We start from the raw sequence: 15,716 nt of genomic DNA, 5'->3' as shown, positions 1-15,716 counted from the left end.
TTTGATAATGTTACCAAGAAGCAGGGTAAGCCATGACCTTTAATAGAACCTCTCAGAAAGAGAAGCTGCCAAGATCCTTTCCAAACCTGTTACAACTGGACTTTTGCCACTTTCACAACTGTACACAAAGTAACTACTGTAAAAACTGTAGTTTTAATCATCTTTGTCATTGTGTACTTGTCAAAATGCTTTAAATTAATGACCTGTAGGTTATATGATGTGTTTTATAATCACAAGTAAACAAAGAATTGTTCTGACCATTGTTATCATCAGACACATGTGGTCTGTGTTAGATGTAACTCTTTTACCCATGTTGACAACCAATACCAATATTTTTTTTTTGACTTATTGATCGACCGATTACGATGAATGAAAAAGCAAATATTAATTTCTGATCTGGGACTTCGGCTGCTTTGGTACTTTTTACGTTTTTTACATGAAGAGGATATAAACTCTTGCATCAGTAACTAAATGCTGAAACACTAAACTTAAAGACAGAGGAAGAAGCTGGACTCAAAGCATCCTCCTGACTTCATCCAACCAACCTACCTGATGTATGTTCAGTGCATTTTGCACATTTGTAATTTTGACACAAAGAACTGAGGACAATTTCTGACAGTATCTCCTTGAAGACATTCATGGTGTCGACATCAGTTGTATTCAAAGAACCACAGAAGTACATTCACACCTAATTAAGTTGACTGTTTCTTCCAGGTGGTTTGGAATTGCGAATCTGTCTAAAATTTGAATATGTCAAAGAATGACTTTCATTTAAAACATGTTTTTTGTTTGTTTTTGTTTGTTTGTGTTTTTTACAAATACAAATAAATACATGGATGAAATGATTTAAAACAGTTTGACAAGTCACTCCATGACCTCTGCATGGCTGGAACAAGTGATCGGTGATTAATTCCCTTACACATTGTCTTATGGAATATTTTCTACATGTCATTCCTAACGATGTCATATGTTGTTATTGTCAGAATTAGACAAGAGAGACGGCATCATGTGGCATTTAAATGCCACTAAGTATATTTTAGTGTTTATTTGTAAAAAGGTCCACCCAGTTACTTAAGCTTTTGGCCTGTATGTGCAAGTTTTCAACACAACACAATAGAGACAGAGCAGAGTGTAAGTGTTTTGGGAATACAAAAGTCGTGTTTGGTAGGACTTAACACTGGCAAAAATATTTTACTAGTGTAAGAAATGGGACTTCTTGGATGAGTAGATTGCATTTTGACATTTCAGGTTTCAGTTGTGCATTGGATGATTATCATTTTCAGAATGGTGTTGCATGTAGTGAATTATCAAGGGCTACACCTGAGCTCACAATACAAAGTCAGGCTGCAGGCTGCATTAGCTGCAACTAGCGTCTGGATGTATACTGAAATAATATACAAAATACTTCTAATAGTAAGACAGTGGTCTAAAATCTCAGTGGATACCTACCATGAATGATTGTGGGTTGTAATTTGTGTAACCCGCCTAAAAAGGGGTTAACTAATAATCTTTATTCATTTCAATTATTATTTGTCCCTGTGTTGCGTTTTTGAGTCATTTGTATTTTTATTTTGAAAACCGGAAGTTTATTTTATAAAGAAACCGGAAGTAGTGCTCTGTAATACTCACTCTCGCCTAGCGAGTTAATACGTCTGGAGCCCAGGCTTCTGTTTTCTCCCGTGTGGGTGTTAAACGAGGGAAAAAGGTATGCAAACCTGGTTCTTTTTCTTTGACACTTCAAATTTATTTGTCAATGATGTAAACCTGTGTAATTTCATTTTAGAAGTCCGAGGACCGATAGGGAAGCATTGTGTTGCCCTGGTTTTCTGGTAGAAACCCCCTTCCTTGGTAAGCTAGCTCTGAAAAGTTCTCTGTGATTGTGTGTGTGGAAAACACCACGAGGTGAATGATGCTAGGCTTTTGCACATTTATGTTGTTTCTGGTGAATGTATTTCATGTAAAATGAATTTATTTTATGGTTTAAAAAGAGAATTCATACAGATTTTGTATATTTCACTAAAATAGGCACTTTGTGAAACTTTTACACTGTTAAGCGCATGGTCATTTTCTTTTGTGATTAACTCACAGTGAAGTTCATTTTAAGTAAATTAACATGGTTAAAAGCAGCAAAGCTGTAATACATGTCAATGTTGTCATTTTAAAAACAATGTATTTCATTTATTTTCATTTTAAATGAAAAAGTTAAATGTTAAAAAGAGATACTACATGCTGAAAAAGTGAGTTATACGTATTACCTTAAAGGTAATGTGTCTTTCATAAATTAGTGAGTTCATAAGTAAAATGTGGTCCCATTATTAAAATTCACTGTAATTACTAAGGGTTAAAATGCTATATTTTGACTGTTTTGAATTGATTAATGGGAAAATAACAATTGTTACATTTTTGTAAACAATACTACTTCATTTTCCTAACTGAAATGGAAGTTTTAATGTTGTACAACACCTGGAAACCTATTTAGATTATTTTGCTCATATTATCCTGGATTATAAACCTGTTCTTCATACAGGTCAGGTCTTTTTGTGATGCAAGAAAGAATCGAGAAATACCAGTCATCCCACAAGGCGGACTGGCGATCCATTTGATGGCGAGCCTCCCATGACGAACTGTGGAAGTCCACCACACCGCTTAGCAAGTGGATCTGGTGGTAGGATCGTGCAAATCTTGTTGTCCAACAACAAGATACCCTTCCTGCATACTTACTCATGACTTTTGACTATTCCCCCTGACTTTTGACTTGAACAAATCTTGGATCGGCAAAGATCAGTACTCATAAGGAACACTTTGAAAAAGACAATTTATTTCATTTTTTTTGTTATTGGGCCCATGGTTCTGTGCACAGTATTTTTTGTACACTGTTAAAAATAATTTTTGCAAAACTAAAAGTTACAACTTTACCACTTTAAATCTGTGTTGCTTCGTTATTACTTAAACTCACAGCTCCTTACGAACCTAGTAGTGACGTGTACATACCTTGAAGTGGGTTACACGGTAAAACGTGGCGAGCCAGCCAGGAGCTTTGAGTTAAGTAATAACCTGGAGGCCCTTTCAACTAAAAGTGCGCACAAGTGCGAACTAGTATTTTTCCAAATTATGCCAAAATGGAGGTGATTGAGAGAGAAGGTATAAAGGTTCCCAATGCAGTCATTGTATCAGGTTTGACAAATACTGAACTTGACGAGGAGATTTGTGAGTTTTTAAAGCAATTTGGGTCTATTGGCAGAGTAATCAAGGTTTCAGACAAAATGTCTGCGTTGTACGGTAAGGCTCTTATAGAGTATGCATCTGGTGCTGCTATGGAGACATTTGAGAAAGATTTACCTATGGATAAACTTTGTGATTCAGATAATACTGTTGTCTTTCACATTGAAGCCCTAGCTAGTGTATACTCAAGTGAAAAAAGTACCGATCTCACCAAAACTTTTCTGTCAGACCTGCAAAATGTTGCTAAACTCAGTGGAAAATCTTTTGAACTCCTGTTACAGGAGGAGCTAACAAGAATCTCTGGATTAATACAAGAACAAAGTGGGTCCGGCATACATCAGGACACATCCGTGGGATCAGCTGAAACACAAGTAGGCCCCATTTCTCCTGATGCCCCTCAAACAGACTTGGGCGCTGATGATCAAAATCTCAGTCTTGACCCACCTAACTCAACTTTCAGATCCCCAACAAATGTTATGCCCACTCAGGTAGGATCAGTCACCTCATTCATTCCATCTGCTGAACAACTTAACCCACCTGAGGTGCAGCGTGTAGTGGTTGAACACATTGTTAAAACTTCAGACCTCAATTCCCAGATACACGCACCTGCCAAACTCAGACCATTTTCTGGCAAAGTTCCATGCCCAAACTTTGAGGTTGATTATGACACTTGGAGAAGCAATATTGAGTGTCACTTGGCTGACCCTTCTGTTTCTACTGCACAATTGGTGAGACGCATTGTTGACAGTTTGCTTCCCCCTGCTGCTACTGTAGTCAAGTCACTTGGTCCCCATGCAAGTCCAAAAGCTTTTCTAGACCTACTTGACTCAGCTTATGCAACAGTGGAAGATGGGGATGAAATTTTCGCCCAGTTTCTCAATGTCAATCAAAATTCAGGTGAGAAACCTTCTAATTATCTGCAAAGATTGCAGACATTTTTGAACCGAATCGTAAAAATGAAAACCATTGCACCCCAAGATTCCGACAAGCAGCTCTTAAAACAGTTCTGTAGGGGCTGCTGGAACAATGCGCTAATTAACAATCTCCAGCTTGAGCAACGGAAATATAAAACCCGCCCACTTTTCCAGAGTTTTTACTCCTTTTACGCACAGAGGAGGACAAACAGACTGCAAAAGCGAACAGGATGAAACAACATTTGGGGTTCCAAAAACCAAAAGCTCAAGCCTCAGCGCAAGCGCATGATGCATATCTGGGAGACACCTATGGGTCATCTCAATCTTCTCTTGCCCAACCACAAGCTATGCAACAACTTCAAAAGCAAATTGTTGAGCTGCAGGCTCAAATCGCAGCTCTTTCGAATCCTAAACCACAACCATCAGCTGCAAACAAACCTGCAAAGAAAAAAGAGAAAGATAAACAAAAAGAGAAAACCCGTTAGCAGAAAGACATCAACCCCAAAACTCACATCTGAAGCCACATACGGGACAGTTAAACCAAAGCCAAAACCATGGTACTGTTTTCGTTGTGGCGAGGATGGGCATATCGCCACAAGCTGTAATGATCCTCCAAATCCCACTTTAGTGATGCGAAAAGAACTCTTTTAAAAGAGAGACAACAAGCTTGGGAAAAAGAGAATCCAGCTCCTGACAAAACTTTAAACTGAACTGTGTTTTCTATTGAGGGACAAATGGAAACAAATCAAACTGGAAGTCCCATAACTGAACTAAAGGAACCAAACCGAAAGCTAAGTTAAAAGAACATAGAGTAACAAAATTCAAAACCTTACTAAAGGACTTGTTGGTAGTAAGAGCACTGCTAATGTTAAAGTTAATGGCCTTGAGTGCAATTCATTACTTGATACAGGGTCTCAGGTAACGACCAAGTCATTGTCCTTCTATAACAGTCACCTTTTCCGATCATACTATTCATCCTAGTTACGGACTTACTAGAGATAGAAGGAGCAAATGGTCAGTGTGTACCGTACCTGGGGTATGTCAAAGTTACACTCCAGTTCCCAGAAGAGTTCATTGACACTCAGCCTGAACTTGAGACTCTTGCTCTCATAGTGCCCGATGTTCGTTCCAATAGTCTCACACCATTGTTAATCGGAACTAACACTCTTGATCCACTTTACGAACAGTTCTGTGATGGCAACTCCTTTCAAAATAGTGCTTACTGTGGCTACCATCAAGTTCTGAAAACCTTACAGATCAGACACAAGCAAAGTCAAGATGGCCGAGTTGGCCTTGTCAACCTGAGAAATACTAACCCAAGTGTAATCCCTGCTGGTGGAAAGATAATGCTTGAGGGATATGCAGATATTTACAATATACACAATGAAAGTTGTGTCCTACTTGAGCAACCTACCATGTCATCCTTACCCGGGGGAATTTTTGTTGAATGTTGTCTCATTACCGTTCCGAGAGTCTCCCCTTACAAAATACCTGTAGTGGTAAGAAATGAAACTGATCGGGACATTTGCCTGCCTGTTAGGTGTGTTATTGGTGAACTTAGTGCTGTTAAAGAAGTACTTTCAGCTCAGAACACCGTTAACAGCAGTAGCCACCAACAGCCAACTAGCCAAACAGACAAGCAGCCAAATTCTGATTTAAGCTTCGACTTTGGAGAGTCAATGCCCGAAGAGTGGAGAGCACGTATGACTGACAAGTTAAACACATTTTCTGACGTATTCTCACGTCACGATCTCGACTATGGACATGCCACAAAGGTGAAACATTCCATCAAACTAAAGGATGAAACGCCGTTCAAACAACGCCCGCGTCCCATTCACCCACAAGACTATGATGCAGTGAGGCGTCATTTGCAGTCTCTTCTTGAAGCGGGTATCATTCGCGAATCACAGTCCCCTTTTTCATCTCCAATAGTCATTGTCAAAAAGAAAAACGGTGATGTCAGATTATGTGTGGACTATCGACGACTGAACATGCAAACGGTCAAAGATGCGTATGCATTACCGAATCTTGAGGAATCCTTTTCAGCCCTGAGTGGTTCTCAGTGGTTTTCAGTAATGGACCTGAAAAGCGGCTACTATCAAATCGAAATGACGGAGAGTGACAAAGCAAAGACCGCGTTCGTGTGCCCGCTAGGTTTTTGGGAATGGAATCGCATGCCACAGGGGATCACGAACGCGCCCAGCACTTTTCAGCGCTTAATGGAAAAGTGCATGGGGGACATCAATTTGCGTGAAGTGCTTGTGTTCCTAGACGATATTATTGTCTTTTCAAAAACGCTAGAGGAACATGAGGCCCGTCTTACAAATGTCCTGTCCCGCTTGCGAGAGAACGGTTTAAAGTTATCTCCTGAAAAGTGCCGTTTCTTTCAAACTTCGGTCCGTTATTTAGGGCATATTGTATCACGAAACGGAGTTGAGACCGATCCTCAAAAGACTGAAGCCCTTAAGACCTGGCCAAGACCTCAGACCTTGAAAGACCTTAGGTCATTTCTTGGATTCTCAGGGTACTATAGAAGGTTTGTGGAGGGATATTCTAAAATAGTAAAGCCCTTAACCAACCTCACAGCAGGGTACCCTCCCGTACGTAAAGGCGCTAAAATCACCAACCTAGCCGCTAAGTACCATAACCCCAAAGAACCTTTCAGAGAAAGGTGGACCCAGGTTTGCCAAGATGCTTTTGACCGGATCATTGAAAAGTTAACTTCTGCGCCAGTCCTAGGATTTGCAAATCCCAGATTGCCTTATGTTGTTCATACTGACGCGAGCACAACAGGCCTTGGCGCAGCGTTATACCAAGAACAAGACGGCCAGACCCGTGTCATTGCGTATGCGAGTCGAGGTCTTTCGCAGTGTGAAGCCCGCTATCCTGCCCATAAGTTGGAATTTTTAGCGTTAAAATGGGCTATCACAGAAAAATTCCACGACTATTTATATGGCAACGTTTTCACAGTCATTACCGATAACAACCCTTTGCGCTACATCCTAACGAAAGCCAAACTAGACGCTACTAGTTATCGCTGGTTAGCAGCCTTGTCTACATTCACTTTTGACATCAAGTATCGCGCAGGCAAGCAAAATCAGGATGCCGATGGCCTATCAAGGAGGCCACATGGTGAACTAGTCAGCGACAGTGCATCTCAAGAGGAATGTCAAAGAATCCATGACTTCACTTCACACCATCTCGCACCTGTGAACGTTGTCCAAGCCACATGTCAACTTTACACTGTATTTCAAAATGACCCTGAACTGTTCCCATGTTACATCGAGTCACTTGCCGTGCACCCAGATGCTATCCCCTCAGATTTTGCTGATGATGAAAATCTTAGTGGTCTTTCCACCGTTCCTAAGTACAGTAAGGAAGAGATAGCTGCACTACAGCGAACAGATCCGGCAATTAATGTTGTCATACAGTCGTGTGAGTCAGGAGCACCTGTATCTGCTAGTGTCATCTGCCCCGAACTTCAGCTCATGCTCAAAGAAATGAGTCGCTTTGAAATGAAAGACAGTCTACTGTATAGGAAAAAACAGTGCGAAAAGAAAACAGTTTACCAGCTTGTCCTCCCTAAAACCTTGAGAAGCGCTGTGCTTCATAGCCTACATGATGAGATGGGCCATTTAGGAGCCGAAAGAACTCTTGAGCTAACGAGATCTCGCTTTTATTGGCCAAAGATGTCTCTCGATGTCGAGTCAAAGATCAAAAGCTGTCCAAGGTGCATTAAAAGAAAAAGACAACCTGACAAAGCTGCACCATTAGTCAATATACAGACAAGTCGCCCCATGGAACTCGTCTGTATGGACTTTTTGTCCATCGAACCTGACAGCCATAATTTCAAGGACATTCTGGTCATAACTGACCACTTTACGAAATATGCAACTGCTATCCCAACTCGAGACCAAAAAGCCCTAACGGTAGCCAAATGCCTATGGGAGCAGTTCTTTGTTCATTACGGGTTCCCCGAGCGTCTCCACAGCGATCAAGGCCGCGACTTTGAGTCACAAGTCATCAAAGAGTTGTGTGCCTTGGTCGGTACAAAGAAAGTAAGAACGAGCCCCTACCATCCCCGCGGTAACCCAGTCGAGCGGTATAACCGAACGTTGCTCGGTATGTTGGGTACGCTCAAGGACAAAGAAAAAAATAGGTGGCGTGAATATGTCCGACCTCTCACTCATGCGTATAATTGCACAAGGAGTGATGTCACTGGGTTTTCGCCCTATGAGTTAATGTTCGGGCGCCAACCTAGACTGCCCATAGACATTGCGTTTGGTCTACCAGTTAAGAAAGATCCGGGCATGTCTCACTCGCAGTATGTGAGAAATCTTAAGACATATTTGAGAGAAAGTTATCAGTTAGCATCTGCTAATGCAAAGAAAATAGCTGACAAAAACAAACGTAGATTTGACATGCGAGTAAGGGAGTCAACACTGGACATAGGTGACAGAGTCCTAGTGCGTAACCTTCGTTTTCGCGGCAAACATAAACTAGCCGATCGGTGGGAGTCCACCATTTATATTGTTCAAAAGAACCCTGGAGATGTACCTGTGTACACTGTCTGTCCTGAGGGTCAGGAAGGACCCTTGCGTACACTCCATCGTGATTTGTTGCTCCCTTGCGGATTTCTTTCAGAGGAGGATGAGGAAATGGAAAAGCCAAAGCAAGCCACAAAACCCAAAACAAGGCAAACTACCATCTCTCATGATGAAAATCCCCCTGATTCTGACGATGAAGGTGACTATAGTCCAAGGTACTATCCTAAAACAATCGAGACAACTACAACAATCATCCAACAAAAAAATGTCAACTCAAACGCAAATGCTAAAAATGAGCATAAAGCAAATGTTGAGGAAACTGCCAACTTACCTAAGGACTTACCCCCTGAACTCCTGGGTCAACCTGTGGAAAAGGAAAGGACAAACCAAAGTGGAAACCTACCGGATGAGACACAATATGAAAACCTGAATGGACCTTTACCGGATATGACAGAAATTGAACTGGAATCTGAAAATGGAAAAGAATGTGAAACTCCTGAAATGGAACATGAAACAGACAATTCCTCTCAAACCGAAACTTCGGAGAGAGTTGAACAGTCCAAAGAAACTGAACAAAGACAATCTACGGAAATGAACAATACCGATCAAGATCTAGCTGATCGTGATATTCCCAATCATCAGACTGCTGATCAAACACGAAGATCTGAACGTTTGAGAAAGCCACCTGCTAAGTTTACATACCCACAACTTGGCATACCCTTGATTTCATTTGCACAAACTATTCTTGATGGATTTAACAAAGCCTTAGTTGAAACATTTGAAGGATCTTCCACTCTTGTAAGAACATGAAGGGACTCATGTTAATTAAGAGGGGGAGGATGTAACCCGCCTAAAAAGGGGTTAACTAATAATCTTTATTCATTTCAATTATTATTTGTCCCTGTGTTGCGTTTTTGAGTCATTTGTATTTTTATTTTGAAAACCGGAAGTTTATTTTATAAAGAAACCGGAAGTAGTGCTCTGTAATACTCACTCTCGCCTAGCGAGTTAATACGTCTGGAGCCCAGGCTTCTGTTTTCTCCCGTGTGGGTGTTAAACGAGGGAAAAAGGTATGCAAACCTGGTTCTTTTTCTTTGACACTTCAAAGTTATTTGTCAATGATGTAAACCTGTGTAATTTCATTTTAGAAGTCCGAGGACCGATAGGGAAGCATTGTGTTGCCCTGGTTTTCTGGTAGAAACCCCCTTCCTTGGTAAGCTAGCTCTGAAAAGTTCTCTGTGATTGTGTGTGTGGAAAACACCACGAGGTGAATGATGCTAGGCTTTTGCACATTTTATGTTGTTTCTGGTGAATGTATTTCATGTAAAATGAATTTATTTTATGGTTTAAAAAGAGAATTCATACAGATTTTGTATATTTCACTAAAATAGGCACTTTGTGAAACTTTTACACTGTTAAGCGCATGGTCATTTTCTTTTGTGATTAACTCACAGTGAAGTTCATTTTAAGTAAATTAACATGGTTAAAAGCAGCAAAGCTGTAATACATGTCAATGTTGTCATTTTAAAAACAATGTATTTCATTTATTTTCATTTTAAATGAAAAAGTTAAATGTTAAAAAGAGATACTACATGCTGAAAAAGTGAGTTATACGTATTACCTTAAAGGTAATGTGTCTTTCATAAATTAGTGAGTTCATAAGTAAAATGTGGTCCCATTATTAAAATTCACTGTAATTACTAAGGGTTAAAATGCTATATTTTGACTGTTTTGAATTGATTAATGGGAAAATAACAATTGTTACATTTTTGTAAACAATACTACTTCATTTTCCTAACTGAAATGGAAGTTTTAATGTTGTACAACACCTGGAAACCTATTTAGATTATTTTGCTCATATTATCCTGGATTATAAACCTGTTCTTCATACAGGTCAGGTCTTTTTGTGATGCAAGAAAGAATCGAGAAATACCAGTCATCCCACAAGGCGGACTGGCGATCCATTTGATGGCGAGCCTCCCATGACGAACTGTGGAAGTCCACCACACCGCTTAGCAAGTGGATCTGGTGGTAGGATCGTGCAAATCTTGTTGTCCAACAACAAGATACCCTTCCTGCATACTTACTCATGACTTTTGACTATTCCCCCTGACTTTTGACTTGAACAAATCTTGGATCGGCAAAGATCAGTACTCATAAGGAACACTTTGAAAAAGACAATTTATTTCATTTTTTTGTTATTGGGCCCATGGTTCTGTGCACAGTATTTTTTGTACACTGTTAAAAATAATTTTTGCAAAACTAAAAGTTACAACTTTACCACTTTAAATCTGTGTTGCTTCGTTATTACTTAAACTCACAGCTCCTTACGAACCTAGTAGTGACGTGTACATACCTTGAAGTGGGTTACATTTGAGTTGTGAGTCTGGAAACAGATTGGGATATTGAACACACATGGATTTTAAACCAGGCACTTTTTTCCCTGCAAGCTCTTCAGTGACTTTTTGACCAGGAAAGTGTATTTCTGTCGAAATATCATCAGAATAGGAAGTCTTACTTTCTTTCCTAAGAGGCCATTTGACAGACAAGATTAAGTTAATGAATGATTGGGAAAGAAAGAGGAAAATCCTGAACTAGTCTCAGCCATGTTTGGATGAACACCATGATCTCAGTCACTACAAAACTAAAGTAATTTGTGAAATTTTATCTTTACTGACTACTGAGATGCATAATTCTAGACTGTCTCTCTCTGTAAATGTGATATATGCTAGATTAAAGCAGACACATGGACCCATGCCCAATGCAGCCTTTATATTTTCTTACTTTTGACATTTATATGTCCAAAAAGGCAGTATTATTCTTAAGGATATTGATTTTCCCCATGTGTTCACTGCTTTCACTCTCAGTCAGTGGAGCAGCTTGTAAAGTTTCTTTTGGCTTAAACCTATAGCTCGTAATAGTCTCAGCTGCCTAGCTGCTTCTGCTACATTATGTGCCCTTGTTTGAGTAAACCCTTAGAGCAGCAGATAAATCTCGCCTCCCTCTTGAGGAAGTTTGAATTTTATTGCAGCCTTCTCCTTTGTCTTCCTGATGGATTATAGTGGAGAATTTATGCACACTTGACGTATAAATCTTAATCAGGCACTCTTAAGTATCATGAATCACTACTTGTGGCATTATGTGTTTCTGACTCTGAAAAAGCTGTAGGGATGAGAAGAACACATTTAAAATATTTAGCACTTTCTCATTCATGTATTCGTTCAGTCACAATAAATCATGTTGCACTGCAATTGTAGAAGTTTCTGCAGCCATTGTAACTGTTATTGCATTTTTCTGCTTTACTCATCAAATAAAGCCACTTGTGTTTTTCATAACACCGTTACTGACTTTGATTTTCCCTGTTAGCCCTGGGAAAGGTTCACCATTTATGAGGCCTCGGCCACAGCTAAATGGATCACCCTGTGGAGCTGACATCTGTATTTGAACTGGCCCAGAGCCCAGCTTTGGGCCCTGGCTTCCAGAAAAACATGCCATTTATAATGTACCCGCACCTCCATTTGGGAGTTTAAGAGAAAGTGCTACTGAAGCAAAAGCTGCTCCAGCGAAACCAACAGCTGTCTCTTTCAGTTGCCTCTGCACTCAGTCTTTCTATACCAGCCATGTGCTGTGGTTATTTTATTTGGTTTGGCACGTGGATCACGTTCACATCCCTGCTTAACTACAAATCCTAAAGATGAAACACAAGGCTCCTCAGCTAATGTTCAAGCCAGACATCCATGACTGCATTTAAAGTAAGAACATGCAAGATCCTCTCTGTTCTCCCATTGGAATGTTTGTTATACTTTCTATATTCCCAGAGCCATGGCAGATAGAATTTCCAACAAGTGAGACAAGAAGGCAAGCGAAAATGATGCACATTGCTTCAGGGGAAAGATTTAGAGCCAAAGTTGAATGGTGTGGTTAACTAGTGCGTCCTGCAAACTTGGCTCAGAATGAAAGCTTGACTTAGCTTGAGGGAAAAGGCAGCATTTGTTGAAAGCATTCTTTTAGATCTTACTCCACTTTCAGAGTGTTTTTCTCTTAAAACTCTGTTGCTGCGTGTGATGTAGAAGTGGTAGTGCTCATTAAAAACTCCAAAATACATACAGTACAGAACATTTTTTAGAGCGAGACTCTTTGCATGTTGTTCTGATTGATGTCTATCAGTAGCAGAATCCAGAAGTTTGTCTATCCAGAATAATTTTCCTGTGCTGCAAAATACATATTTATGCAAATATGTGTGTTTGGCATCTAATCATGTTTACGTCATTTACGAAGGTACTTTTAAAAGTTTCTGAGCTTACATGGAAAAAAAGGGCATACCTTTATACAATAAAACTTTATATCACTGTCCACAGCAGCTCAAATGTTTATTGTTACTGTGAGTGAGAATGTTTTGATGTACCATCATACAAGCAAATGAACACCTCTTGTTTAGTCACATATCAGATTCAGAGGGATTCCACTGAAATATTTTCTTGGATAACCAGTAACATGATTAATCTGTTCCATATCAGAAGGCCACATAAGGTATGAAATAATCTCTTAATCATCTAATGTATTTTCAGATCAAAATGGTGATATGGTGGACAACGATGATGCTGGTGATGAGAGGAGAGCTATGAAGAAAAGCTCAGGGAAAAAGAAAGGCAGAAAGAAAAAAAAATGGTACGGAATATCAATGTGATTAATGTGATCCAGGAACATGTACCAGTGAAGAATTCTGAGTTCACAAATAGATCACACCTGAAATGTTGCTGATAATTCCTCAGTGGAACACAAACCCAAGTATTCAACTGTTAGTACACTTTCCAGTGACAGACTGTCATCATGCCTCACTGCACTGTAAGATTTAGGAAGTCATAATGTTAACATTTTTTGTTTGTTTCTGTTGTTCAGTAATACACAGAACAACGGGCGTTGTGGATCAGTGTATTTCATTGCTCCCCAAATATCTTATCTTGTGGAGCCAAATGAATATTACTAATACCACCATTCATATCCATTAATTCCATGGGAATCAAACACATTCACTTTACAGTATCATGGGCAGATGGTCAACATCACTACACTCCTCTTCAACAAGGTTTGTATGTTTTTAACACTGTCTTTCAAGCAATTCAAATAATGACTAAAATCACTTTTCAGGTACCGTTAGGTCTAACAATTGTAGATTAATAATAGCTGTACAGAGTATATAAAATGAATCAACTCCTGAATATTAGCTGTTTCACAGTTCCCCTTTGTACTGTCAATTTCAGTTTCCTGAAAAGCCAACTTCCAATTTTTTTTGGAAGCTTGTCCCAATGCAACTAAAGCTTCAATAGTAATTTAAAAGAATATATAGAGAAAGGCTTCTTTCGGTCCCCTTCAGTCTTGAAGCATGAGGTTTGAACATAGACTGTATACAGTGTATGGGTGGGAACAATGAGCAGGTTCCTGGCTGGGAACCTCAGGCTGTGTATTGTTTCCAAGGGGGCAGCAGTTTTATATACTAATGTATTGGGAGGCAAGGTCATGAGGGGTTTAAAAGAAAAGTCTTAAAATCAATATAAAAACATGGGTAGCCAATTTAGAGTCAAAAAAATTTGAGTGATGTGCTCATTTTACTTTGTTTTGATTTTGGGTCTCACTGATGCATTCTGTACAACTCTGTTGGTTTATTTCAACTTTAAAAGACAATTGTAATAGTTCAAAGAAATGAACGCGTGATTGATAGTTTTGATTGTATCCTAGCAGTATTCTTCAGATGGTAGCATGACTTGTATGTCCTGTTTCTCCAAAATGAGGTTAGCTTTGAAGAGCACAGCTAGGTTCCTGACACGTCTTATCATTACCCACAGTGTGCATGGACAATAACAGACAAGCAGTACAGGACAGAACAAGACTATCTTTGCAGCTAACTCAGTTTGCCCAGATGTTTCTCAGCATGGGTCTTGAATGTGCCAAATTCCTTTGTCAGAGCACAGTCATGTCTGTATAATCAGTCTCACAATACTTCCATTCCATGATGCAAAGGAAAGCAATAACACAGGCCCAGAGATCTAACTGGACATTTGGCAAATATTTTTTTTCAGCTCCACACTGCTCCTTGAACTGCTCCATACATCCCTAATCATGTATTCATGTTGATAGTAACTTATGCTGATCTTCAAACTATGTTTTTCTTCTCTGGTTTTGCGCCCCTGTGGTCTTGGGTTAGTTTTAGGACTGCACATTGTGTGGGGAATTGCTGCACTCCCTGAGCTGTGCCTTTTCCATCATCTCTAAAGACACATGGTAAAGAATGTCATTGACCATATGTTGAAAAAACTTGAGACTCTGGTGCTCTGGAGCCCTCTAGTCTCTCTTTTATTCATGTGAACCCAGTAAAGTTTCTAATGCAAGGTTATTAATATTCTATTTGTAATGAATAGGTTGCGTATGCTATAGATCCATTATAAGCCATTGGAAAAAACACATTTTCACTGTTCAGGCTGTGTTCACTGTGTTTTGACAGCTGCACTTCAAAAACATATATATCAATTTTGCAATCACAGACAAAAAGTGATAAATTTCATCTCACAGCACCGAATATAGTAAGGTACGGATCTTACCAATTTTAAGCAGAGAACAGAAAACTCAACAATCCAAAGATGCCTTTGGATTGCCTGTGAGTGATGGGTGTGTGTGTGTGTGTGTGTGTGAAAATATCTTACCTTTTGGTCTGGAATGTACCATATTTGTGTTTTACTCTAGTCAGTTATTAATATTTGGGATAAATGCACTGCAATGCAAGAATTCACTATCAAAATGTCAAAATACTATAATATACTATAATGTACTTAATATTGTTTCTTTTGGTCTTTTTTTTTAAAGTCTCTAAAGCCATGTAATGATTATACTGTACATTTTTTCACCTGTAAGTTTATTGGTCAACATCTTGCAACAACTTCAGGGGAATGTTGTGCTGCTTTGCTGCTATGTGAGAGTTGAAACCCAGCTTTACTTTGACATGTACATGTATTGTTTGTATTTTTAAGAGTTTTGTCAT

At 39.4% G+C, this 15,716-nt stretch overlaps 1 protein-coding gene across 2 annotated transcripts; it reads left to right on the top strand.

Moving 5' to 3' along the window:
* The first annotated feature begins 1,481 nt into the window (after positions 1–1,481).
* LOC129347709 (uncharacterized) lies at positions 1,482–4,431 on the top strand. 2 transcript variants are annotated; one of them, XM_055005616.1, is made up of 3 exons: positions 1,482–1,705; positions 1,784–1,848; positions 2,528–4,431. In XM_055005616.1, the coding sequence occupies exon 3, from the start codon at positions 3,120–3,122 to the stop codon at positions 4,368–4,370; it is 1,251 nt and encodes a 416-aa protein (XP_054861591.1). In that variant the 5' UTR covers positions 1,482–1,705; positions 1,784–1,848; positions 2,528–3,119; the 3' UTR covers positions 4,371–4,431. The 2 variants fall into 2 exon arrangements, with proteins under 2 accessions (XP_054861591.1, XP_054861590.1); XM_055005615.1 differs by having other exon boundaries at positions 1,482–1,848.
* The last annotated feature ends 11,285 nt before the right edge of the window (positions 4,432–15,716 follow it).

The sequence above is a fragment of the Amphiprion ocellaris genome, chromosome 20 (genome assembly GCF_022539595.1).
Source record: "Amphiprion ocellaris isolate individual 3 ecotype Okinawa chromosome 20, ASM2253959v1, whole genome shotgun sequence".
NCBI lineage: Eukaryota > Metazoa > Chordata > Actinopteri > Pomacentridae > Amphiprion > Amphiprion ocellaris.
The sequence above is the reverse complement of the archived record's forward strand: the minus strand, read 5'-3'. Positions and strand labels throughout refer to the sequence as shown.